Source organism: Ambystoma mexicanum, chromosome 7q (genome assembly GCF_040938575.1).
Source record: "Ambystoma mexicanum isolate Mex_15411 chromosome 7q, UKY_AmexF1_1, whole genome shotgun sequence".
Lineage (NCBI taxonomy): Eukaryota > Metazoa > Chordata > Amphibia > Caudata > Ambystomatidae > Ambystoma > Ambystoma mexicanum.
In genome coordinates, this window is record NC_090941.1 from 1,025,157,873 (window position 1) to 1,025,184,309 (window position 26,437).

At 43.9% G+C, this 26,437-nt stretch overlaps 1 protein-coding gene across 1 annotated transcript in view; it reads left to right on the forward strand.

The window, feature by feature from the left end:
* The window catches only part of LAMTOR1 (late endosomal/lysosomal adaptor, MAPK and MTOR activator 1), a 474,636-nt gene that overhangs the window by 109,479 nt on the left and 338,720 nt on the right, over positions 1-26,437 (forward strand). The window contains exon 2 of the mRNA XM_069640301.1: positions 24,722-24,864. Coding sequence (XP_069496402.1) covers positions 24,722-24,864 — 143 coding nt within the window. The remainder of the gene's footprint in view (positions 1-24,721; positions 24,865-26,437) is intronic.

Consider the following 26,437-nt stretch of genomic DNA (forward strand, 5'->3'; position numbering starts at 1 on the left):
GGGAATGGAACGAGTTAACATTAGACTGGGGGCTGGTAGGGCGAAGAGAGGACCACATGGTTAATTGGGCATTTTAGAGTGGTCTGAAGACAGTTGAGTCCGAGATCACTTTCATCGTGCCATAGTATTCCCGCAGGAAAATCACAAGATGCGATTGGAAACGAAAGCGTTTTTATTGGGGAGAGCTTGAAATGGAAAAAGGTTATCAAGAGGGGGCCAGGTTTGATCGTCACAGTGGGGGTAATAACTAGGCAATGGCTAGTGGCAAGTGCACATTTAGAGAGTGCGTGGGAGTCATTTGCTCCACAATGGTCGTGCTAAATATGATCTGATGTTTATATCGCGCTTAATACCCACAGGTTTCTAAGCACGGACCCGGGGAACAAACCTGTGTTCAGTGTCGTCTTGCTTCCAAGGCGAGCACGTTTCACCTGAGCTATCCTCCCGAGCCTACTTAGCAGATAATCTGGCGAAGCCTGATTCCGGCAATGTGATGGAGCATATATATATATATATATATATATATATATATATATATATATATATATATATATATATATATATATATATATATATATATATATATATATATATATATATATATATATATATATATATATATATATATATATATATATATATTAGATCTATAGGCAATCAGAACATTCTGCACTGTATATTTTACAACACTACTATGGCCCTAGTCATTGCCTTCGGCCGTGGCCATTGTATGATTCAGAACACTACCCGGTATTAGCCAAGGCCACTTTACATGTGTATTGGGACAATAAGCCACGGTCCCCCTCAGCCCCCCCCCAGCTAGGGAGCAAGCTCTTTGGCTGTGCCCAGTGTATATTAACACTACCAGGTCACTAGCCATGGCCTTCGGCCTTGTCCACTGTATATTTTACAACCTTACCAGGCCACTATCCATGACCTTTGGCCATAGCAGTGGTCACGGCCTTCGGCCGGGCCCACTGTTTATTTTACAACACTACCAGCCTTTTCCTGTGCCCACTCTATTGTTTAAAACACTACCCAGCACACTAGCTATGGCTAGTTGTTTTTCACCCTCTACCTGACTGTAGCTGTACAAATATATATCTTTGTTACTTTTTTCCCCATAACGGCAGGTGTAATAGCCATGATGTACTACCAATAGCTGCGGTTATTTGTAGCTGTTATGGTTATCCAGGAGGGGGGGCATTGCCCCTTCATCTGTGCCTGCTCTCCCTCTCCCCTCAAGGCCTCTTCACCTCGCCAGCCCTCTCACCCCCCCCCCCCAAACACTTGTTTCCGTGTGATGCACTTTCATTTCTGTTTGCGTTTTCTTATGTACCCACGGTTATCATTACACATAACCATGGCTACATGAAATCGTTCATGCTCTAAACTTCTTTCGTGGCCCCCTCCTGCTCCCTAATTGCACATGGTGTCCTCTCCCCTGCAGCCCTCCCCCCTCTAGCCTGCTGCCATTTAATCATTTATCCTCCTCCAAATGGCATTTTTCTGCCTTTTTTGTTATCAGGTAGCGCGGTTATTACTCAGATCAAAAAAAAGAAAAATGTCGTTCATACAATTTTTGTCTGCATAATTTCATCCCAAACCGTCGTACAAGTCAAAGTCCTATGGTACTCAACATGCAACCTAACTATAGTGTGGTGACTGTCGCACTATGTAATCTCGCTCAACCATGGTGCTTTGCAGTAGAGAGGCTGAGAAGCTTTTCAGAAATGAAGTCAAAACATGTTTTAAATTTATTTATTTTTGCTTGATGAAACTGCAAATGAAGGCACTCAAAACTCTTTTTGGAGGAGGAAAATGGATGCCAAAGAACTTTGGAATGAACTCTCCCGCGACCTTACAGAGGCTAACATTGTCAAGATCAGAATGAGACTCAAAACTCTTCCGTTTATGTAGTCGCTCCAAAGGGAACACTGATTGTTTTGATTGACAGCATGCGGATGGCCTGGCTGTAGGTACTATATAAATACCAATAGTACTAATATCAGGCTAGAGGTCAGGAGTGGGAAGGAAGACCCCATGTGAAGTTCCAGATTTGTGGATGGGTTGGACAGCTAGTTACGGTTAGAACATTTTCGATTGATCAAGTGAAGACTGCGTGAATCTCACAAGATTAGCGGTAACGCTGCAAAAGGAGCTCAGAAATAAATGTGCGTTGCATGAAGGGATGTAATGGGTGTAATGGGAGAGGGTTAGGTAGGGGGGAAAAGCAATTGAGTGAGGGTACCTGGAAAATCGAAGGCACATATGTTGAGTGCCTGTGAGAACTTGGAAGACTTTTTTAATTCTGAGCAATTTGTCCCATTATCGTGGGAATCTGTGACCCGCCACACTACCGCATGAATTTCTGTTATGGAAATGATTACCGTACAATTGCGTGAATAAGGAGTTCTATGTAAGCACTGCAGATATTTTTCTATCTACTGGGCAGGGGCAATAGGTGTTTGGTAACACATTAATGGTGCGAAGTGGCCATGGCTAGTGGTCCCAAAAGAGAGCCATTTGTGAAACGCGTACAGAGGCTGTAACTAGTGAGACCTTAAACTATGCAACATGTTCGCCAATAGCCACTGGTCATGGCTGAAGGCCGTGGCTAGTGGGCCCTGAGGAAACCAAGGTATAGCAAAACCCGTGAAAAACCATTTAAGAGAGAGTTAAGGTATCGGATGTAGCGAAACTAAACCCCTGAAATTCAGCTGTTCCCATTTCAATCAGGTCGACCGCTGAGGGGTAATGGGCACAGAGGAAAAAAGCAACGGAGTGGTGGGACGTTGGTGGGAGGAGGAGGAGAAGGAGGAGGAGGAGGAGGAGGAGGAGGAGAGACTTAGTGTGTTCTGGTGAACGTTATCGGGATGGGGAGGAAATACCGGGGGAATCACGCAGGCATGGCTAGTTCAATGACACTGTATGTGTGGTTTGTTGCCATTATTGGGTGAATCCTGTGGGCATGGGGAGAAAAACATAATTTTACATCTGTCATGATCACATCTCCTAGGCAGGGGGTAATGGGTTTCTGTGCCGAAGATCATGGCTAGTGGGCACCAGAGAAGCCTATTGGTGCAACATGTACAGTGGCCACGGCCGAAGGCCATGGCTAATGGACCCAGAAGAAACGATATAAAAAAATCCTAAGTCAGTGAAAAAAACTTTGGTTGGGAGAGGGTTATGGTAATCAGATTTAATGTGAAAAATACATAAGAACAAAACCTTGACATTTGTTTAAAAATCCTTGGTTAAGAGAGTTAAGGTGATCATATTTAATGCAACAAACCCCTGAAGTTCAGCAATTGCATTTCAAGTAGGTCCAGCTGAACTATGCACCCCCCTGTTGTGCATTTCTCTGATATTGGTCTCTGAAACTTTTTAAAAGTCGCGTATTATACATTTGATCAGAAACCACTTTTTTTCCCCTAAATTTGCACTTTCATGTAGATCTTCATAAATGGTGTTTTAATCAAATTAATATTGTACTATAGTTTCTGTATGTTTTCTACTCAATGTTTAGTGTAAACTAGCTGATATACCCGGCGTTGCTCAGGATTCTATTTTCTTATAGGTACTATTTGTTAGAAATAGCTGCTTTTTGGAAAGCTTCTATAAGAAAGATGAAGAAAATGTACTAAACTTTTTCGATTTATTTCAATTTTAAAAATGTTTTGTCATAAACACAACACAAAGTATTCTTAAAGTATGAAACGTAGAACTATGTGAGAACATGGGGATTTCTGAGCAGCATGATGCCGACTGTGCCAACAGCTATGGACCGAAGTTCAATATTACTAATATACATATTCATTGTAAGGCTCGTTTATAAACCTTTTTGTTACCTTTCTCGGTGTACACTTTTGCTTCAATTACGCTTTTGTAAAGCATAGCCTTATGCCATTACACAGCCTAGCTGGGTCAAGATTGTGAAGCAGCATGATGGGTGACCCAACTTTGAGTCGTAGGTGATGTGGTGGAGTTCCCGGGGGGGGTGGGTTGAGGGAGTTGAGGAATTGTGTTGGATAGTTAACTGATTCATCAGCATCCACCACTGTATCAATTGATTGTTGTACTCCTGTGTCTGGAAGCATATCCTGAATCTGATCCTGGGGTCTGGACCTCGAATTTTGTTCTCGTGTCGGGACCGGTCCTTCTACGACCACATTGATGTTTAGCTGATTTCAGGAAACCCTCTTGTGTGTGTGAAGGCGCTGAAGTCTGGGGAAAGGGGTGGGGTGTCCAAATGTCATGTAGCTAGTAATGTCCGAAGGGTCCTAACGGCTAACTTTGCAAAATTTGGTGCAGATTGGTGAAACGATGTGGAATTGTACAAGGAACAATGCTTCGCTACAGATGCCGCCACAAGCACATTTTCCCTTTTCAAATAGATAGGATTGTAATGCACATAGGATTGTAATGCACATATATTGTGGTAAAGTATTTTGTAAAGACTTCATTACTTACTCCTCGCTCTAATCGCGTGATTTACACGAGTAAAAGGGAAATTAAGTCCTTTTGTCTAAATTATGTGGCGCTAAGAACAAGACGGTGAATTACCCTGTTTAAGTCCTGTGTTAGGACGGAACGCATGGCATTTTTTAAAATTGTTTTGGGGTTTCTTTGTTACCCATGACTGGACTATTGTTTTTAAGATGATCTCGGAATTGATGTGACTGATGCAATAAAATACCTTTGCAATTTACTGCACGCAGCACAGAAATGAGTGCCAAGGTCTTTACTTGTTTATGGACTTCGTTGATGATGGTGAATGCTGGTTTGGAAGCGATATGGTGTTTATACGTGTGAGGTGTCTGCAATGCAAGGCCGATAACTTTCTTCAAAACATAACATTTTTATTAAACAAATAAAGAAATGCCTCATTGTCTCTAGTCTGCTGAGGATTTCCCTGCCTAACCAAAGCTAAAGGTTAACACTCAGGATGGCTGGGCCTCACACTAAGGAACACATACACAAAGAAAATATATGGCGATTCAAATGGCAGACAACATTCATAGTTTCTTGATAACCTCTAAGTAACGTGGGTGCATTCCCTTCCCAGGATTCAGTGAATTCTGCATCTATGTTCAACCAATATAGAGAAATCGGAAAATCCTTGTAGATAAGATGGTCTTTAGTCAGTTCTCGATGATTCAATGTCTAAGCAAAGTTTTGTTAACCCAGGTTCCAACAATAGCAAATCTTTTCTCCTTGGTGAAAGATGGACTTTCCACTTCCTCAGAACAGCCTCAATGGTAATTCCAGAAATAAGGGTGTACTGGATTATGATGAGGGGTCTCCAGCGATTAAGGAAAGCCCTTGGGATGGGTACCAGCAGGTTACTCTTAACAACAGTCATACAGCAGCGTCATGACTTAGGCGTGCCGAGGAAACAGTTGTACTCGGTGCAAGGGTAAAGCTGAAGACCATATACTGAGGCAGGTGCGACTTCAACGGACTAGGCGAAGGCAACAGAAGTCTTTCCCTTATCGGATCTGAACTGAGACCAACCCAGGGTTACACTACACTGGAAAATGGATTCAAGTGGAGGCACCACAGTGGACCATGATGTAATAAAAGTAGAAAGCAGCGTTGAAAGAAATAACCAGGTACAGGAAGGCATAGGATACAGACACTAGAACTAAGGACTGAAGTCTGGAAATATCGTAGGCGAGGAACAAACAGGGTAAATTCAACAGACTGAGTTTGAACAAAGAAGAGAGAAAAGCAAGACAGAAAGATATCAGAAGTTAGAACAGGCAAGTTGCAAGGAAAGGAGCCCAGAGGAGCCGGGCAGAAGGCAACCGAGTGCGGTAGAGCAGTCAAGCAGACGCTCAGAGGAGCAGGGTAAAAGGCAGCAGCAGACTGGAGAGGGCGCTGCAAGCATCAACTGGAACAGGATTCAAAGGCAAAAAGAGGATTTCCAGGAAAGGTCAAAAACTGGTAACAGGAGCACAAGAACAAACTCCCAGTTCTGTTCAAAGTGAGCTTATAAAGACCCTCCCAGCCAGCAGGCCAGCAGGGTGCAGCTGATTGCAGACTCTGGCAGCTGTGTTCAATTCGGCCCAGCCCTGGCTTCAGTAGCCTGCAGCAGTGGTTTCTAATTAAGGCCTCTCCAGCTCTCTGCAGCCTAGCCTGCAGTAGCTTGGAACAGGTGAATGCAATCAGGCCCTCTGCAGCTCTTAGTAGCTTGCTGCAAACAAATGTATTTAGTATGCCTCCTCCAGCCCTCTGCCTTTTCGACAGCATACATGACCCAGAATGCATCTGCTGGTTTAACCCAAAAGCCGGAATGGAACATGCAATTAGATTTGTCCAAAACTGCAGTGGTAAAACGAATAAATGCAGGGGCAGTTTGCAGGTTTTAACTTTGCAAGTCAGACTCTGAATGTGTGTATGTAGCGGTGCTGGGTGGCAGATGAGTAGGATCATGACGGCGTGAACGTAAAGTATAGAGTTCAGTCTTCCTTCAGGAATCACAATTGGGCACGTGCGACCACTTTTAATCTTTACAAAGATTAAAGTTTTAAACAATGGTCTTATCAACGTTTGGTATTCAGCAATGGCCTTTGCAACATTCACTCTTAATAAGAGACACGTGACCACTTCTTCATAAGGTTTACAGTCTTTAATGGTTTAACAATGTGTTAGCAGTGTTTGCTCTTCACGCAAGTAGAAAGGAATTATCCAGTACACGTGAGTGCTACTTTTTCCATAAAAGGTGGACAAATTATTTCAGCTCGCTTCTGACTATACACGAGTGAATAGGAAACTGGATACAGTTGCCGGCCGTGCTCGCACAATGAATTTGAACGCCAGGTTTTGCGCATCAGCTTATGTAATCCTTGCTCTGTGGGGGTCACGCAACTTCTGCTGCTTCTGGCTTCACGGGGACCCACACCCTTCCTCACTGCGGGTGTCTCTGGTCCAGCCACACATTTAAGGAGCCCCTCTCGCTCTGGAGACTCACGGCTTGACCACACTACATTTGATTATACAACTAATAAAAACAATGATATACCACACTACACGTCAATATAGAAATTAAAAAAACCATACATCAAATATTACATCGATTAGTATAAAACGAATACACCATTAAAAAAAATAAAAACGTACTGATTTTAACATTGTACATTTACATAGTACACACAGGAAAGAGAATCTTATAGATTACAGAGCATCTTTGTATATCATTAGTGATATCGTGTGAGAGTACCCAAATTCCATCTGTTGGTCCCCAACATTCCCTCCTTCCCTCAAAACACCCTCCTTCCTGTTGCCTGTAATACTGGTGTTCAGCTCTCTACTCCCATGTTATGATTAGTCTGTTAGTGGACGTTCGGGTTGCCTATTCCGTCTCTGTTTCTAGTGTTGTCGACGTAAACTGGGATTGAGTAAGCGTGTTCCATGTTGCTATATCAGCATTGGTGTCCGAGAGGCTTATGTGCACTGCTCGCCGCCAAGCGGTTGCATCCGCCAGGGCCCATTTTTTGAGATCACGCCACCAATCTTCTATGTGGGGACCCGTCGGGGTCTTACATGTCATGGCTATCCTCCGTTTAGCTAGTTCAAATGCCAAGTCTTTCATCCTAGAAGCTGGACTTAAATGTATGGGATGTGTAAAGCAACCAAGCATGCAGGCTGTGGCGGTTAGTGGGCGTATATTCAGGTTAACTCTGTGCATTCTGTCTGCTAGTCTCTCCCAGTCCTGCCCTATAATAGGGCAGGACCAGAACATGTGTGACATGCCAGTGTCCTGGGCTGCACATCTAGGGCATTGTGCAAATGCTCCAGGGAATTTAGAAATCTTGAGGGGGGGGGTCAGGTATCCCCGGTGTGATACGTAAAGTTGGGTCAATTGCAATCTCGCTTTTCGGGATACCCTGTGGTAGCGCAGTATCTGTGCCCACTGCGTGTCTTCAGAGTTCCCATGTCCTTCCCGCACTTAGCTCTTATAGTGGCCTCTGTCGAGGGTCTGTTTGCAAGAAGAAATGCATACAACCTGGAGATGTTTGTGTGCCTTCCGCAATGTCATACAAGGTGTCTATTATGGGGTGTGCTTACACTATTTCCCCAAACATGGCCCATCTGCTTACAGTCATACTTGTTACGAATCGATGTAGCAGGAATTGGCCATGATGTTGGCCTGTATTGTCTACTAGCTCACGAAAGGATGTGAAGGCAGTGCCTGTGAGCAGGTCGCCTAACGTGGCAACACCCTTTGGTTCCCAGTGTGTTCGAATGCCCCGATGCGCTTGGGTCATGTCTGAGACAAGTGAGGCCAAAGGGATCTGTGCCGAGATGCCATTGCCCTATCCCATAAGTGAACGCCAAATGTTCTCAAATAAGGGTGACCATCCGATTGCTACCGCCTGCTCCACAACACCTCCCTCAGGAAGACACACGGCACTTCGGGTTGAAGTAACTTAGTGTCTGTGGTAGGATGGCTGGTGGACAAAGCTACCTTAAATTGCAGTTGCCCAGCGATGTAAGACAGTTCAAAATGAGGTACTCTAAGACCGCCTTCCTCGTAGGGTCTTTGTAGTGAAGCAAGTGCTATTCTGCATCTGCCATTATGCCACAAAAATTCCCTGCACAAGGTATCTACCGTCTTAAAGGAGGATTTGGGTATATTATATGGGACTACAAAGTAATGTAGGAGTCGCAGGAGGACCACCATTTTTAACAGAGCCGCTCTGCCCATCAATGAAAGGGGACATTTGGTCCAGAATGCCATAGAGTTCTTAACACCTAATAGGGCTTTTTGTGTGTTCCCTGGCCGGGTCATGGAATATGTTTTTTAACCTTAAGTACTGAAATGTGGTGGTGCTCCATTTTTAGGGCCAACACAGGGTGTTTACAAGGTTGCGTTTTAGCTAATCAAGCCAGTGGGAACAGGGACGATTTGTCCATACTGACTGTAATGCCTGAGATTTTAGGGAAGCAGGCCAGTGCTTGGATTATAAATTCCAGATTATCTTCCGGATTTTGCACATATGAGTGTGTGTGTCGTCGGCAAACATGGAGATCGGGTGGTACATCCCTAAAACTGGTATACCCGCTGTTATATACTCTGACCGAAGATACGCAGCCACCGGTTCCATTGCCAGAACATACAGCAGAGGGGGACAATGGGCAGCCCTGCCTAGAACCCTTCTCCAGCACCCAGGTCTTGAAGAAGTGCCTGCCTGTCCTGACTCTCGCCACTGGGTCTTTGTATATTATTCCCACCCACCGGGAATTGTACAGGCGGAAGCCTAACTTGCGTAAAGTGGCGTATAACCAGATCCATTTGATGGAATCAAAAGATTTTATAGCGTCCAAAGCTGCTATGGCGCCCAGTGTATCCAAAGAGGCTGTACTGTACATATTATGCTGTAATCGTCTGAGTCCAGGACATTTTGCCAGTACATATTCCATTTGGTCGGGCTGTACCAGCGTGTGCATTGCCTTTTTCAATCTGTTAGCTAATGTTCTCATCAAGATTTTGCTTGCCTTATTAAGCATAGATGAGTGTCTGTATGAGCTGCAATCCTGTGGCGGTTTGTTCGGTTTTAACAAGGGTACTATTATTGATTGCCTTAGGCTGGGCAGGTGGATACCGAGATCATAAGCCTCTGTCGGGATGTTTAGAAGATGGGGGGGGGGGGCTGTGTGTGTGTAGTTTTCCGGGTGGGTGGCGACCTTATTGTGTTCATCAATTCCTCAGCCGTGATCGGGGTGTCTAGATCGTTAACTGCATCTTCACTCAATCTTGGGACACCTATTTCTCCCAAGACTTTGTCTATATTTATGGAGGTGTGCTTGGGAGTGTCTCGATATAGGCTGCAGAAGTAGTCCTAGAAAACTGCATTGATGCCCTCCTGGGTGTTACATGTGTCGCCCGATTTTGTGTGGACTGAGGTAGATGGGCGTCTTTTTTTTTTTTTTTTTACTTGGCCATGCTAAAAGTCTGGCCGGTTTATCCCCGGCCGCGTGTTGCCTCTAATATATTTGGTATAACTGTTTAGGCCCAAACTTTCCCAGCAGCACAGGAATTGCTGACACAAAGCTATTTATTTTTCCTTGCCTGCCTATCTCCATGGGCAATATGAGACTGCATTAGTGCTTGCAGTGCGTCTTCAGCGGAAGACGGTTCCCGGCAAAGCGTGGCTTGTATGCCTCCCTGACTTGGTGATTGCATTGCCTTTGACCACCTTTTAGGGCTTTCCACAGAGTTCCTGCACTGTTCACGCTGCCGTTATTATGCAAGAGATATTCACTTATGTTGTCTTTAATGTGGTCCCCCTTGCCCCCTGATGACATTAGTTTCTATACGGGCAGAGTCTTGTGTACAATGTCTGGAAGAAGGCTGCTGTGTTGTGATTAGGTGCATGTGTGTTTACCAAGCAGATGTCCACATTCTATAAAAGCCCCTGTGTACGCACCAGTCTGCCCTCATTCTGTTTTGAACAGTGTTACTTTAAAGGGCACCGTCGGCGCAATCAAGGTCAATACTACACGAGCATATGCAGAATACGTGGCGCCTACCATCCATCCACCCCATTTTCTGTCTAGCAAGGCTTGCTTCTCTACTGTAAGGTGGGTCTCCTGTAACAGTGCTATATCAACGTTATGCCTTCGAAGATAAGAGAACACTGTTCCTTTTCACAAAATTGTTTAGCCCCCATACATTCCGGGTCAACATTTGTATCCCTTTAGCCACCATCAAAAACTTTTAGCAAATGTAACATGTCGTCTAGCTCCCCCGGCCATCTGTTCACAGAACCCCATAAGAAAAATGCTGGCTCCATGGACATATGCATTACAATTTCTATTACCAGCAATCCCAATTCCTTTTTAGCTCCTCCAACTTTCCTAACTAACAATTGCCCCGCGTAGATGCCCGTGCGTGGGCGTATCTGCTCTTCAACTCCCTCCCGGGAGAGTCCCAAGGTTTGTGCGCAGTGGTTGGGTGCAGAAACAAGCGTCCAAGAAAAGCAATGGCAAAAAAGAACAACTTTGTGGTTGAGTTTGTGGCAGCTGTAGGAGAGGTCTTCTCGTTCAGTGTTGCAGAGTAAAACTGGAATGTGAATTCTGTCATTTGAGCCATCTAGGCAAAAATCGGTGAGTCCAAAGGCCTTTACCGGATCTGCTTTAGTTCCAAGGAACGGTGGCTGGGCGATGTGCGGTTATCCGCAGCCCGGTTATTCCTCTGTGGTTACGTCTGTGTTTGAAGTATCTGTGGGTTGATCCTCTCCCTGTCTATCTCGGGAGGATAGCTCAGTGGCAACGTGCTTGCCTTGGAAGCAAGACGACACGGAGCAACACTGGTTTGATCCTCTGGTCCGCGCTTAGAAACCTCTGGGTATTCGGTGTGTTCTAAATAACCTATCATCATATATCATTCTTGAGCCTATTTGGGGTGGTCGAAGAATAGGGCACGTTTTTTGTATGGGACCTTGAGGCGTTCAGGGTACATTAACATCTACTTCAAGCCAGCGTTGCAAAGCCTTATTTTGGCCAATGGAAATTGCGCCCTGTTTTTCTGAACTTGAAAGGTGTCATCCGGGTATACCGCAAAGTCAGCCGACCCTCTTCGTAATACACCTCCTTGCCTTGAGTAGGATAAGATCTTCTCCCAGTCCCTGTAATTCAGGACCTTTGCAATAATAGGGTGTGGGGGGGGCTACAGATGGCGGTTTTCTGGTGCAGGCCCTATGCACCCTCTTTATTGTGAACCCCTGCGAGAGGTTCCCTGGTTCAATGTCTTGCAAGAACATGTTCTCAAAGCACGTTGTGGCATCTGTACCTTCCTCTCCTTCTGGTAGGTCAACGATGCGTACATTGTTCAGTCAAGCTCTTCCCTCCGCGTCTTCCACTCTGTTCGCTAGTACATTGACCTTTTGTCGCAGGATATGAATCTGGATGTCGTCGTCCCGCATCATTGCAGTGTTTTCCTTCAGTTGTTTGTCCAGGGTAGTAGTCCTCTTGGACAATTTCGTCACGTCTTGACTCAACAGTCCCACCGAAACTATTTATTTTAAAATTTGTTTATTGGCATTTGTTATTAAGTACAACCACAGGGCAGTTATCTCAGCTGCCATTAGAGGATAACTTGCATAGCATCTCGGATCAATAACATTAGCAACTTTAACATTAAAACATTAAAACATTAAAACATTAACTATCTCCAGTTTCTGTTTCCTGAGAATCCGGTGTCAAATGGGGGCGTAAAGGGGGGGTTAAACCCCAAGGGAAGGGTGGGGCTTCGGGTCGGGACTACAAGCGGCCAAAAGCGACCGCTTCCGGGGCTCCCATTTAGTCTATGGATCTTCTTATAGTGGGTTCATGTCGGCTCATGGGGGCTTATCGTCGGAGGGGTAGAACAAACAGTCCCACCGAAACTATGACTGCATCTATTGTGGAGCCTAGCGAGGCCTTCAGCTCCGCTATAGCCAGCAGAATTTGTCTGTCCATCTCCGGCTTCCTTGGGCCTGTCCCATGCCGTTGCCATGTTGTCCGGTCTTTTGCAGCTGGATAGCAGTGTAGCCGTCAAGTGTCGTCTGGTTGCTCTTGAAGGCATTCAGCAGTTTTAGTACGCTGTGGTATTGTTCCTAGGTGGCCCACTCCTCGACTGTATCTTAGACGGCAGCTTCTTAGGAGTATCCTGGGGTGGCGATGTGCCCCCACAACTCTGGTCGTGGCTCAACTGCCTCATCCCCGTCTCGGGGCGGGAGAGGGGGATGCAAGCATGGATTCTCCCAGGAATGCCCTCTTTAGACAGATTCGGGTGGGTTTCTATGTTTTTAAGTGAGTCAGCATGCAAAGGATACGCACCCCTTAGGTCCAGCTATTACATCTTAGCGCGCAAGCGTCTGTGTTCAAATGAGGCAGCACCCTTTCAGTGGTGGCGGGAGATGGTTAGGTTGCCAAGCAGGGTAGGTCTTTCTTGCAGCAGCCCCCTTCTCGCTTCCTTGTCCAGATTGGTGCACACCTGGGCTGGCTACCAGCTTAGGTGGTCAGGCCCAGCGTTTGTCGCCATGCAAAGCTGAAAGCCTCAGTCAACCTACTAGGGTACTGCCAGCAGGGGACCCTTGACGCAAGGTTCTTATTGCAGTGCTGGGGATGAGTACCAGTGTACCCTTGGATCAGAGCTTCTGTTGAAGGTAGCGCTAGGAGACCGAGGCTACCCAGCGGTGAGAGCCTTATAAAGTCAGTTGAGACCCACCATTGTTACTTCCCTTCGTTTTATTGCACCCTTTGATACTGCTGGTTCACGGACTCTGTGTTCTTGTTATTGCCATATCAGGGCGTATTGCATGTAGTCTTCCTTATTGGGTGGCAGGGGTGTGCGCCCTCTCCCAACAACTAGGGGCATGTGTAGCATGGGTGGAGTGCACTATCCCGGGAGGGTTTGTTCGCCTGCTATTTCTCTGCTTTTTCGCATCACGCATGCTGCTGCTCCATCCGTGTAAGCGGATGGCTCCCCTTTGCACTCTACTCTTCCCCCACCCCTGAGCAGGCCAGTACTCTCAGAACCACTTCCCTCCAATATTTCTTCTGCACTGCCGGAGGTTCTGCCCGGTCTCGGCTCCCCACGCCACCAAAAAGACTGTTACTGCCACTTATGCCCTCACATTTTCACTTCGGTGGCCCTCTGCTATTCCATGGAGCATCGCCTCACTAATCCCTCCCATCGGGTCCCACCACAAGTGTGGGACTCAAGTGGCCCTGGTCACGCCCTGCAGTTCATATTACAGTGCTTGCCACAGCATCGCTCCGGTCACCATTTTGTTTTCGATTCCAGGAGCCAGTCTCTCCGCACAGACAGCCTTCCGCAAGTGATCCGCATCAGCTGGTGCCTTCTCAGGCCAGGAGCTTGTTCCACCAGCACTCATGCAGGTTCTGTAGCCACTTAGGCCCTTGGAACTCAGTATTTCTGCCTTGTATCAGCCGGATAAAATGATCAGGCAGGAGCTCTCCTCAAGGTAGCCCTACACGATGGCTGCAAGCCACTCCCCCGCCCCCCAACTAATACACAATTAAGTACTTAACACAAGTCGCTGTAACCGGTTTACTCATAGCGTTGATCACCTAGACTCGTTTGCCACGCTATATTTGTCTTAGCTCAACTTACATACGTTTCTCTTATATGGCTTGACTCTGCCAGACATTCAAAGTAGAATTCAGGGCAGAAAGTATGTGTATCATGGAGTGGCTTGAGATAGATTCCACTGCTCGATCACTCTTGTCTTCCTGAGGATTCCTGAGTGGTGTAGCTGAGTTTAATACCTTTGACCACAATGCAACAGTTTGTTGCTCTAGCTGTCTTTCCTGTACTGATGAGTATCGGCTTATCCTCATTCCCCTCATACAATGCTGGTTATTGCACTTTGGAGTATATGGAATGGTCTCTACCCACCAGATCCCCCCCCACCCTCAATCGCAGTGTCAGTATTCCCAGTAAATGCATACTTCTTGTTTGAACTCCCATTCTTTGGAGTTGAGCTTAACGCTCTCACAACACGTTCTCATGGAAGGTGCTACGTTGTTCGCCCCACCACTGATCAGTGGATGCTTGACCCTGTTAACTCAAATTGCTGTGCTCTCTGGTGCACGGCATAGTCCCTCTAATCCTATGATCTACACGACTAACAGCAAATAAGTCATTTTGCCTACATTCTGTGGCGCTAAGAACAAGACTATGGATTTGCTTGATAAAGTCCTGTGTTAGAACGGAATGTGTGGCATAGTTTTACGTTTTCTTTTTTACTAATGGCTGCACCTTTTGTTTTTGAGATGATCTTGGAATTGATGCTTACTGTACTAAACAGAAACGAGTGCCTGTGGGTTCCTTTGTTTCTGGACTTTGTTGTTGATGAACACTGGTTTGGAAGCAATATGGTGTTTAGAAGTCGGAGGATGGCTCCCATCTTAAACTGCTAAGTAGGCAGTGCGACAGTGGAGACTGTTGTCTAAAATATATTCCATAGAAAACCCGAAAAATGAATATTGCTAATAAGGTTTCACTCTTAAAATGGATTTGGCTGAAATTTTGCACCAAAAAAGTGAATAAACAAACATAAATTGTACTCACTGACTTTCTCCTTCACCCCCCTCCTTCCTGACTGAACATTTTGGGAAAGATCCATTAAACAAAAATAAGAGGTATTACAGTGTAAAAAAAAATATATATATTAAAGGCTGTTTCTTAACTTTCTCATAGAGGAAACGTTAAATGTGTGCTCAAGTGCACAGCCAAAACCACACTATGGAATTGAACCAGATATGAAACAACTTGGGCACGAAGTGTTGGCTCGATTTCTGGGTAGAGTCTGTGGTTATTGTGTCCATTAGTTTTTAAAATATTTGAAGGAGAAGGGGGTGCCCCCTCTCCCAAAATTATTGCTATATCTCCCATGGTGCTATTGCAGCAGAGATGCCGACTAGATTTTCAGAAATGAAAAAGCAGCCATTTTTCCCGAAAATTCTATTGCTAATAACTTTTGACTTGCTTGATGGATTTGGATGAAATGTTCAAAAGAGTATGTCAAGGGACCCCTCCCGCCAAACTGCAAATCTTGAATATAGAATAAAAATGTTTTCTTAATAACAAACACATGTTTTCAGCCCATTAATTTTCCCACAGCAAAAAAGTGCCGGGTTTTTGGACGGCTGCTGGGCATATGTGGACCAAATAAGGAGCAATTTGGGCACAAAGCGTAGTTTTTAAAATATTAAACAGATAACTGGGTACCCCTGCACCTTAAAACCTTTATATCCATATTTGTGCTTTACAGTGGAGAGGTTTGTTGTATGGGTTTGTATGTCATTTTCTTAACCAAGCGATTGTCAAGGGTCACCATCTCAAATGGAAAGTTTGGGAACAATTCTTAGAAAAATGAAAGTGTTATTAAGAATGGTTAGAATAGTTTATAATGTATAGTATCCACGGCATGTATATAGAGGCCACGGCCGAAACTGTGGCTACCTAGTGGGTCCAAAAGAAACCTATTGGGGGGTGGAGAACATGTACAATGGACACGGCCGAAGGCCATGGCTAGTGGCCAGGTAGTGTTTTACAATATACAGTGGGCACGGCTGAGCGCCCTGGGTACTGAGCCTAAAAGAAATATGTATAGTGGCCCCTGCCAAAGGCCATAGCCACCTAGTGGGTGTAATAGAAACCTATTGGGGGACCTATACAAAGACACAGCTGAAGACCATGGCTAGTGGCCCTTAAAAAAAATAAGATTAAAAAAACTATGGTATAACAAAACCCTTGAAAGTCTCCGAAAAACTTTAAAGTGCAGTTAAATGTTGAATGCGACAAAACCGATGAAATTCAGCCGATGTGGGAAGTCATAACTAGCTTAACTTGTGCATACCTGTTGTAAAGCCCATGAGCACAGAACAATGACAAACAATGGGGCAATATGGGTGACATGGCATTATGAGGGGTCATCAACGGGAATGCTCTGCTCATGGCTTCCCACATCTGTTAAATTTCAAGGATTTTGTTGCATTAAATCTGGTGAACTGAACTGCACTGTTTTGTCAGTGAATATATATAAATCCAGATGCTGGCTATGTGAAGGAAGAGGGCGGGCACACTTGCACAGATTCTAGATCTGTCAGCCAAGTGGGCATTGAAGCAAATGATGCCAACGTACACCTCTGTTTCAAAAAAAGATGCTTCCTTTATTGATTTTAGTTAATTCAAATCGGGCGACCAACGTTTTGCTGCCTCTGGAGCTTTTTCATGGTTGCAGCCTTAAAAACAATATCTAAACAAGACTTGTGTACACACTGCTAGATGTAGAAGAAAATACAATTAAATTACAAATCGTACATGAAAAAGGATTATGAAGTGCAAATTGCTTATAAAAGTAAAATCAGTTTATAGTAATACACATTAAAGAATAGTTCCTAATCCATAATCATTATTTACCAGCCTATTCCAGATACCTCATTGAAAATAGGGAATATAAGGTACGACGATGGCAGAAAAGGTTATTAATGCAGTCTGTATTTTGGCATACATAGAAGGATTCAATACCATTAACCGGTCTAGCAAAATAGTTCAATAAATATTTCACATGAAAAAAAGTGTATGGGTTAGTTATTTACATGTCAAAATTAGTTTTCTTGGTAGCTACATTTACATACAAATTTGAAAAGTAAAAGATTGTGAAGTACTATAGTAGATGGATAAACATAGTATTGCAATTGGAGGTTGACTATATGCTATTCTGCTATTAAATACTTTTTTGAGTTTACGTGTCTGTTGTCTCTGCAACACGTCTCTTTATCCATCCCCACCACGGAGATAACCTATACAGCATAATGCTTTAAATAAAATCACTTGGAATAAATATTACATATACCCTATCAGAATAATTGCAAATGACTGGATTGCAGATTAAAGGAAAGCGTGATATCCCTCTCAGATGTTAAGCTCATATTGTTTTGCTATTAAATCAGATAATTTGTTTACTTTCCAGTTGCCTCTGCAAGGATTCTCGATAACCTTCTCGTGAAGATGATGCTGCTTTGCTTAGACCCACCCATTTGAGTAAATTACTATTGTGGTTATGGTGCTTGTGGAAATGCATAGCCACTGAGTAGTTATTGTCAATGTTAATTGCCCCAATGTGGTCCAAAACGTATATTTTCAATGTACACAGTGCTTCCTATATATAATTCTGGACATGTGCAGAGGCGTCCATACACTACATAATCTATATTCATCTGTACAATTTCTAATAGTGCTTCCAATGCACATTATCTGAAATACAGCGACAGCAATATTCTTTTATTTATTTTTTACAAGTGGAGCAGGATCCAGAAGAAGTAGATAGAATTGTAATAATTGTGCTTTTAGAGTGGTTGTCCGACAGGAAATAACTGATAAATACATCTCCTAGATTTGTACCTCTTCGGGAGGAGAAATTAAGTGTTCTCTTCATGGATGGCATTTAAGAGCAAATGTTGGATCAGGAGATGCTTGTGTGTTCTGATGCCTTTGGTTTTATTGGTCTGTAGACCATAAGTGGTGATGAATCTCATTGTATTGGATTCAGAGACAATTTTAGGAAGAGTTCTACTCTGGGTTTCTTGAATGCTTGAGTAATATTGTTTTTAGCGTAGCCTCTACAAACCGGAGCTCATTTCTTTACTAGTCTGAATGAAATCCAAATCTTGAAAACCATACCACCTTGCTCTTAAGAACTCGCCATAATGTATGTTTGTAATACTATTGAGGGGGTGTCTATCGCCCACTGTGCTGTGCCCTATATACTTAAGCAGATAAGTTAACTCAACAAAACCCTTGAAATTCAACGGATGTGGGAAGCCATGACCAGCTTAACTCGCTATGCTCCCGTTGATGTGCCCATAATGTCATTTTGTATGTCGTTGTGAATCCCTTCTTTTGTAATATGTATTTACTTGTAGGCTTTGCAGCCGAAATGTGCCGAGCTGAGCCTGTCATCATTTCTGACATCTGCTAAATTTCAAGGGTTTTATTGCATTGGATCTACAGACGTTCAGTGCACCTTAACTAAGGATTTTTCTGTGAATTTCAAGTGTTTTGTTATACCATCCTTTGTTTACAGGCCAGTGGACACACCCTTCGGCCATGTCCCCTGTACATGTCTTCCCCTCCCACCCCGCAATGTTTCATTTGGAACCATTAGGTGGCCTCTGCCTCCGGCCGTGGCCACTCTGCATGTCTTTCGGGCCCACTAGCCAGGGCCTTTGTCACTGGCTGTGCCCACTGGATCTTTTAAAATACTAATTCTTTCCCGCTCACTAGCCATGGCTTTCGCCCATGACCGTTAGCCATGGCCCCTTTACATGTTACCCCAGTAGCTTTCTTACAGTCCCATTAGCCATGGCCTACCGCCAGTGCCCACGGCCTTTGGTGGTGGCCACTCTACATTTTGCTCCAATAGGCATCTTAAACGGGCAGACTAGCTATGGCCAGTGGCCCAGGCTTTTGGTCATGGTCACACCACTAGGTTACATTTGGCCACATTTGCCATGACCTTTCGCTGTGGTTCCTTGACCAGTTGCCCCAATAGGTTTTGTTTGGGCCCACTTTCCATATTGCACCATTCGGTTCCTTAAAGTAATCTAGTAGCCATAGTCTTAAGCCATATACCAATTACCCCACCTCACTGTATCTGTAACATTACTTTTTTGTTGTTGTATTAATCGCATTTTAACTCGCTTTGTAAAAAAAAACCTTTTTCACATAACTGCGGTTAGTATAGCCACGATCCCGTTTTCTACCATAACCCCGGTTTTGAGAAAAGCTTTGAGCTCTGAACTTGGTCCCCTACCTCTAGCCTAATGCCATTTCATCCTATTTTCCTCTTCCAAATGTCGCTTTTTTTTTTCACTTTTCTTTTCTGGCAACCTGAGAACCGTTATTTTGGAAATAACCCTGGTCATCTCTTGCATCAAACAAAAGAAAAATTGCGTCTTTTTCATTTCTGAAAAGCCTCGCTGCTGCAAAGCACCGTTGGAGATAAAGCGCCCTCTTCCCCATCAAATATTTTAGCTACTTAAGGACGGAATAACCCCAGATACCTCACGGAAATAGAGTCTATGGTTTGTGCCCAAGTGGTTTCATACCAGGTCCTATTCCGTCCAGCGGTTTTTGCTGTGCGTTGCGCCGAAATTCTGACTTCTGCTCTATGTGGAAATGAATGGGAGTAGGTCCAAATAAACTGGACTCTAGATACGAGTACTTTATTGCTGCCACCCGTATGAAGGTTGCATCCTGCGTGGAAACACTGGGAGTCTATTCGACTCCCAGCTGCTTTTTTCCCAATCATGTTGCTCAGCGTGTTTCCACGTGTGGGTACGTCAAATCCATCCATGTCTATCATTCGAAAATGGAGCCCTCCTAGCCACCGCGCTTGTAAACTCTAGGCTCGACTATTGCAATTGTCTGTTTATTGGCATCTTCAAGAAGAACTTGAGCAAGCTGCAAGTTCTTCAAAATGGAGGTACTTATGCACTGGGAAAACCGAGCATCACCTCGTTCAGGCGTTCTCTGGCTCGAACACTCATCGCATTCAACATAAAGTCATGTCTTTAACACAGAAATGCGTTTATGGTGGTGCTCCCAGCTATTTGAGTTCACCGCATGTGAAACCAATCACTAGAACTCTTCGCTCTAATAGCATTTTGTTGTGACAACCTGGTTACAAACTTGTCAAGTGTGGGATCTCTGATTTTGACACTTGTGCTCCAAGAATTTGGAATACATTTCCAGCTGACCTCCGAAATCTCTCTTGTACTAAAATTCTAAAAAGATCTGAAAACCTTGCTTTTCAATAAAGGTATTGATTGAGCTCATCCTTTCCCCTCTTCATTATTAGTTTGTTTATATGTCCTGGCTCCCTGAGACCTTGGTGTGTGGTGACATATACACAAATTAAAATAAATATACTACTATTTGGCACTCTCTGGCATAGTAGTTTGTATTTGACATATAAAGGTGTTACTGTTCGTGTGACGCTGTCCCTGGACGTACGAGGCTACAAGTGACAATAAAAAGCCAGGAGAGTACTTGTTTTGTTTCAGAAGCAAACTGTGCTAGCTTGTTCACGTAGGTTTGGCACAAGTCATGTTTCTTTCCATGCAGCTGTCCTCCTTTGAATGTTATATGGGTTGCTACTGTAAACTGCAGGCCAGAAATTCAATATGTATTTGTGGGGATTTAGCAAATTAACTTGGCCAGCCAAGCAGCCGAGTCCACTGTTAAATGTGCTCCACAAATGTCAGGTTTAGATGGTACTGTAACGTACAATGAATGCACGTAACACCATGAAAGGTGACACGTAGGGGAGTCGTTTTGTAAAGTGGAAATTGCATGCAAGTTAAGTGCCAATTTTGGCCCTTACGTGCTGTTGCATCCCCTACTTGCAATTTTTAACTTATGCAAAATGTAGTGCGAAAGGAGAAAAACGGGTGAATTCTGTTCGCGCTTTGGTGGTGCGTTCCGTTTTTTATTAAACTTTGTACGCAGCCAGGGGCGGAGCCGGCCTCAAAATTTTGGGGGGTGGGGGGCTGGATGGCAGTTTTGAAAACTGTTAGTGAGACGGGACATTACACCTATTTTGCTACTGATTCCCCCCGCCTCTCCCCACGACCAGGAGGCTGAGTAGATATTACGCCTTCCTTTGGCCCATTAGATCCATCTTTCACCCCAACTCACCAGAGGGTGTAGCCTTGATTCTGGGGCCTGGAGCTAATGTAGTAGCGCCCACACTAAGAAGAGCCCGCAGAAGGAAGGGCACTTGTTCTGTCCCCAGCCAAATGCATAGGAGTGACAGTAGCGAGGGAGGGCAAACCAATCAGGGGGGGTGGGGAGGTTCCCCTTGAGAGAGGTTTTTAAATAATGGACTAAAATAGTGCTTTTTACAGTACACTTTCTGTGATGAATAAGGTAAAAAGCCACACACTTTACAATCGGTTTTGCAGGGTAAGACACAAAAAGTATGTTAAAAGCCAAGCCACCAACAATATACATAGGAGCATTTTCAAACACCTTTTCATAATGCCTTTGCCCACTATATGCTAGTACTCTGCAAGTGTAAAAAGGCATGTTCACATCGATTGTGCTCACACATGTACATTCTGGTGCATCTATATATGCCACTATTCCCACATAGGTAAATGTTCATGTTTTCTTTGTTCATAATGCCAGTAACGATACTATAACAAAGCAGGTCTATGCTGGCTCTGTCAATTCATGCCAGTATCCCCTTGTAAGAACCTATTCCTATTGATTTTTCATTAATGCCAGTGAAAAAAAGCCATGCCAAAGTAAGAAAATATATCCTTGCTACACAAATCCCCCATTTCCCATATAAGAACTCTAATCATGTTGTATTTGCTCCCTAACAGCAATAAAAAATGCCTGCCACAGTAAAAAAAAAAAAAAAACCTTGCCTTGCAGGCTGCACGAATGCCCCCACACCAATGCAAGATTACTTTTGTTGCCTTTGTCCTTAACACCAGTAATGCAATGCCACAGTAAGAAAAAATGCTCTTGTAATCATGATTCGCAGGTTCAAATCCTGGCAAGGCTAATACAGCCTTTCATACTTCGTAGTGACACCCTCCCGCCCCCGATCTCTACCCTCCTCTACGGACCTTCTACTATTGTGTTGCTTTTGCACCTTGTTATCTCTCTTACTCTATTGTTTAGCCTGCTCACCAAGTTGTAAGAGCGATGTGAGGCTCCGTCAATAAATAAAGGTCATTAAATGAGTGCAAACTTCGGATGTGTAATACTTTTTTGTAAATATGTTCTCTGTACAGTGCTTTGGCGAAAGCGCTATATAAATAGCATGTCATTACACAAATCCCCCCACCCCCATATAACAAAGTTGCCTTTGACGTTAACACCAGTAAAATAAAAAGCCAAGTCAAAATAAGGAAACGTGCCCTCCCCATGTAAGAACGCTCATGATGACTTTGACCTTAATGCAAGTACAACATTCCATGCCACAGTAAGACCCAGCCAGGCCAGCCCCACTGTAATATTCATCTCACCCTCACCCCCCACTCCAGCCTCACCATCACTTAAAAACACTCAAGTTGGCTTTCCTTTGCCCAAAAAACGCCTTAAAACATGCCATGCTCTAGTCAAAAGATTGTCATGCTCCATTGCCCCTCCCCAGGCCCAAGCTTGCATATACACAGATACAGAGATGTAGACACATTCACACAGGAGCACCCATAGCATTTAGTCTGTGCGCTCATTCACATGCGCAGTCACACCCATGTACACCATTCACACTGCATTCATTCCCAGATGTGCACTTGCAGACACCTCCTAGCATAGAAACGTACAACCACTTGCACACTCCCTAGCATTAGGGTGAGCAGACGTCCCGGTTTTCCTGGGACAGTCTTGGGAAATCCCCCTCAGTCCCAGGAGGTTATTTATTTGTGTATTTATTTATTTAAAACCCCTTCTGGGTTTTGCCGCGACCCGATCCCAAAATCGAGTCCCGTCGCAACTCTTCTAGCACTCCCATAATCTCATAGGTCTAATGTAGTTGCATGACAGTAATGCATAACTGTATGTTCTCACTGAAAAGTGACTTTCTGAAAGGTGCCTTCTACTCTTGGAACAATTTGTTCAGGGCAATAAGTCTCACTGTGAAGTGATGGGTCTTAGACTGTATATTTTAATGTATAAGAAAATAATTTGGTTCAATTGGACACTTGATAAACAACTCCTGGCCTGCATTAGATCCCTTATCCTCCCTTCTACTCTAAGATGCTGTGCATTTTCAGAATTCTCAAAGATGTTGTCTTGTAATGTACCCAGTAAGTTCTCAAACAAGTTGAGGGAAGCAAACGTCGCATTTCTTGCTCAACTCCTCTGAGCTTCATTTGACTGTTCCACTCCTTCCACTTTTTAGTTTCCTGTTCAGTGCTTTTGGTCAACCGCTGGGGTGTACACCTGAAATGTTTTACAATGCCAGTTATGACTGATGGGAACTAGTCAAGTACTACTTCCGGGGAGCGAAAGATTGCAGGCCCCTCGTTTAGTCAGTGACATGTCTTTTGGCTGTGGGCACTGATGAGACCAGAAGAAAACTCTTGTTTTTACCTGAGTAAATGTTGCTATTAACCTGTGTCCAAAGCTCCACGGGACAAGAACAATGCCGATAGGCTCCACTTCTGAGTGTGCAAAGAAAAACAAGATTTGTAATAAAGATTTATTGGTAGCTAGTTACATGGTTCCCGTTAAATGTGTGTATTTAGTTGGATGCACAGTGGAAACGACTTAATAGACCTAGAGGCGAAAGCATGGAAGAGTAACTACAGGTTGATGGCTAGATATGAAACGTAGGTTATCCCACTGCATGAAGCCTCGGACACATGATCAGTCACTGACATTCACCATGGCCTCTACCTCTCTGGGACAACATCTTCTCCAATTGCTCGACAGGACAGGCCATCCCTCAAACATTTCCTGAAATCTGATTTGCTTCTGCTATTAAAACGCTGAGCTAACTGAACACGTTTTGACAATTCATTTTGTCTGATGGGGACAGTTGATTTGATGCGGCTTGAGATCTGAAAGTCTCTGAACCCCACATTAAAGTCCATCTATTTCTACTGCTTACTCATGTTCTTTTCATGATGTATCTCAATTTAGCAGAATATATTCATTTTCATTCGGTGCCCATGTACCCTTATTTAGTTTTCCTCCAAGACACATTACACAAGGGTTCATTATCGGTTTATTTTCCTTCTTAATTTGTTCTATTTGTTTATTATGTTCAATAATGTGTCAAAAATGTGAAAATAAAAAAAGCTGCACATAACCATGTCTTTTCAAAACCCAGACCAATCAAGGGTCTGCTGTATAATGAACTAACAGTGAATGTTGTAGAGAGATCTGCAGTTTGTGACCTACTAAATCGTAAATGAATACACCAATAAATAAGTGCATATCGTGGGTGGTCTGCGTTTGCGCTAGAAAGCCGTCCGAGACTTCTTAAGCAACCTTTGCTGTTTTGTCATATGCCAGTGTAATGCTCTTGTCTTCCAGTTATGTTTTAACCAGTGTAACATGGAATCTGTTAAAAAGCCTCCTAGTGCCGATCGTGATGCATTGCATGCGTTTTGTGACCTTGGTGATGACTTTATTTAGAGCATTAACCCCATTAATTGGTCGTCTGTTCCTCAGGACGATGATGAAACAAAGCGATTACTTCCTCCATCCAACTTGCTCAACAAGGCAACCAATGGATCAGAGCAAAATTACACCATCACCTCCACACGGACAGATGAGCAGGCTATGCTGTCATCCATCCTTGCCAAAACGGCACTGTAAGTATTGTCATGCTCTGACATCTAGGATCAGATGGGCGCAGGGCCTATGACCACTGTGTTGTAATCTAAGGAGGTGTGTTTTTTGTTGTTGATGTAATGCTTTTGCGGAAATAACATAACTGCAGGTCCAGCATAGCAATAACAAGCAGTGTCTACTTTATCAGTTCCCCATAGTCGTATGCACATGCAAAGCAGAAATGAATCAAGTGGCAAAATTCCCAACAAAATACTGTGTTTTTAATTTTAAAGAATGCAGTTACCATAAGCACTGATCCACTCCACTTAACTTTGTCCAGCGGTGCTCTCCAGTTTGATTTGGTCTGTAAACTCTGTGGCATGGCCGTGACAATTTTGAGAGACAGCAAACATCCAATTTCTGACACCCGTAATTGTGCAGACTACTTGATGGTCTTCATTGTAAAGCTGTAAAAACCTTCATTGCCTCCAGCTCCGCTTAAATGTCATCCTGGTCTCTGTGCACTGACTTACTGGTTGATGTTTCATTAGTGCTGCTGCTTGTCAGCCTCTTTGGAACAACCAGTATTAAAAGTGCTGCGGGGGAAATTTTGAGTGTCGGCAGGGCGAGAGGAGCAAATAAATCCCTTGGAATAAACCAGGTCACGACAAAAACTCAAGGGCAGAAGCGTTCTTTAAGATTTACTTGTATCCATTAATTTTAAGTGAGCCAGTGCTCAAGTTTCGCCCTTCATCTGTATTGGTGTCGAAACCATTTCCAATCGTCTACGTTAGCTGCTGCTGAGGCATTGCAATTTCCCTCTTGAGTATTATCAACTTCCCATTATTAACATTTGTATTGCTTGTGTTGTGAATTCTTCAGCGGCTACCCAAAATTCTCAAATTTGCCCTACGATCCGAGTAGTTTTATTATCCACTAGTTTAGAGAAATCATATAGCCATGTGTGTTGGTAAAATTTTATTTTTTCCTATGTCTAATCGCACTTTCCTCTGATGCATCACGTTTCCGTTACAGCATCCTGTTTATTTTACAATATCTATACTTTAATTTTTAGTTGCACAACATTTAAAAGTGCTGCATCTTTCAAGTATTCTTCTAGAAGAATACAGCATCTTTCCTTGCAAACATAACTTAGTCTTTAATAATAGCTAAAAATACTTGCCACCATGCGTTTTCATCATTTCAGAGGAATGTTACACGTGGCTCAAAATGGAGCTGTGTGTGGACTGGCCGGAACAGATCACGTTACCCAGGCTAGGAGATCTTGCACTGGCAGCCTGGCCACCACCGCATCTCCCATAAAATCTTATCTTTAACATGCGTCTTGCATGGAACGTGCCTGTCTATCTGATGCAGAGGCTACAGAAGGCCCAGACCACAGACCCTGTCTGTACTAACGGACTTAATAAACCACATCCGCCCAGATAAAAGAACTTTGGTGGCACAAGTCAGCTGGTCTTTGGAACTCCATCCCGCCTGACTTGAGAAGTCTCAGGCCTCCCTAATTTTAAGAGCCACTAAGACCTTTCTCTTTAATTCCAAAGACTAGATTACCCTTCTCGGATAATAGTTCTCACGCTCATCTGACTCTGC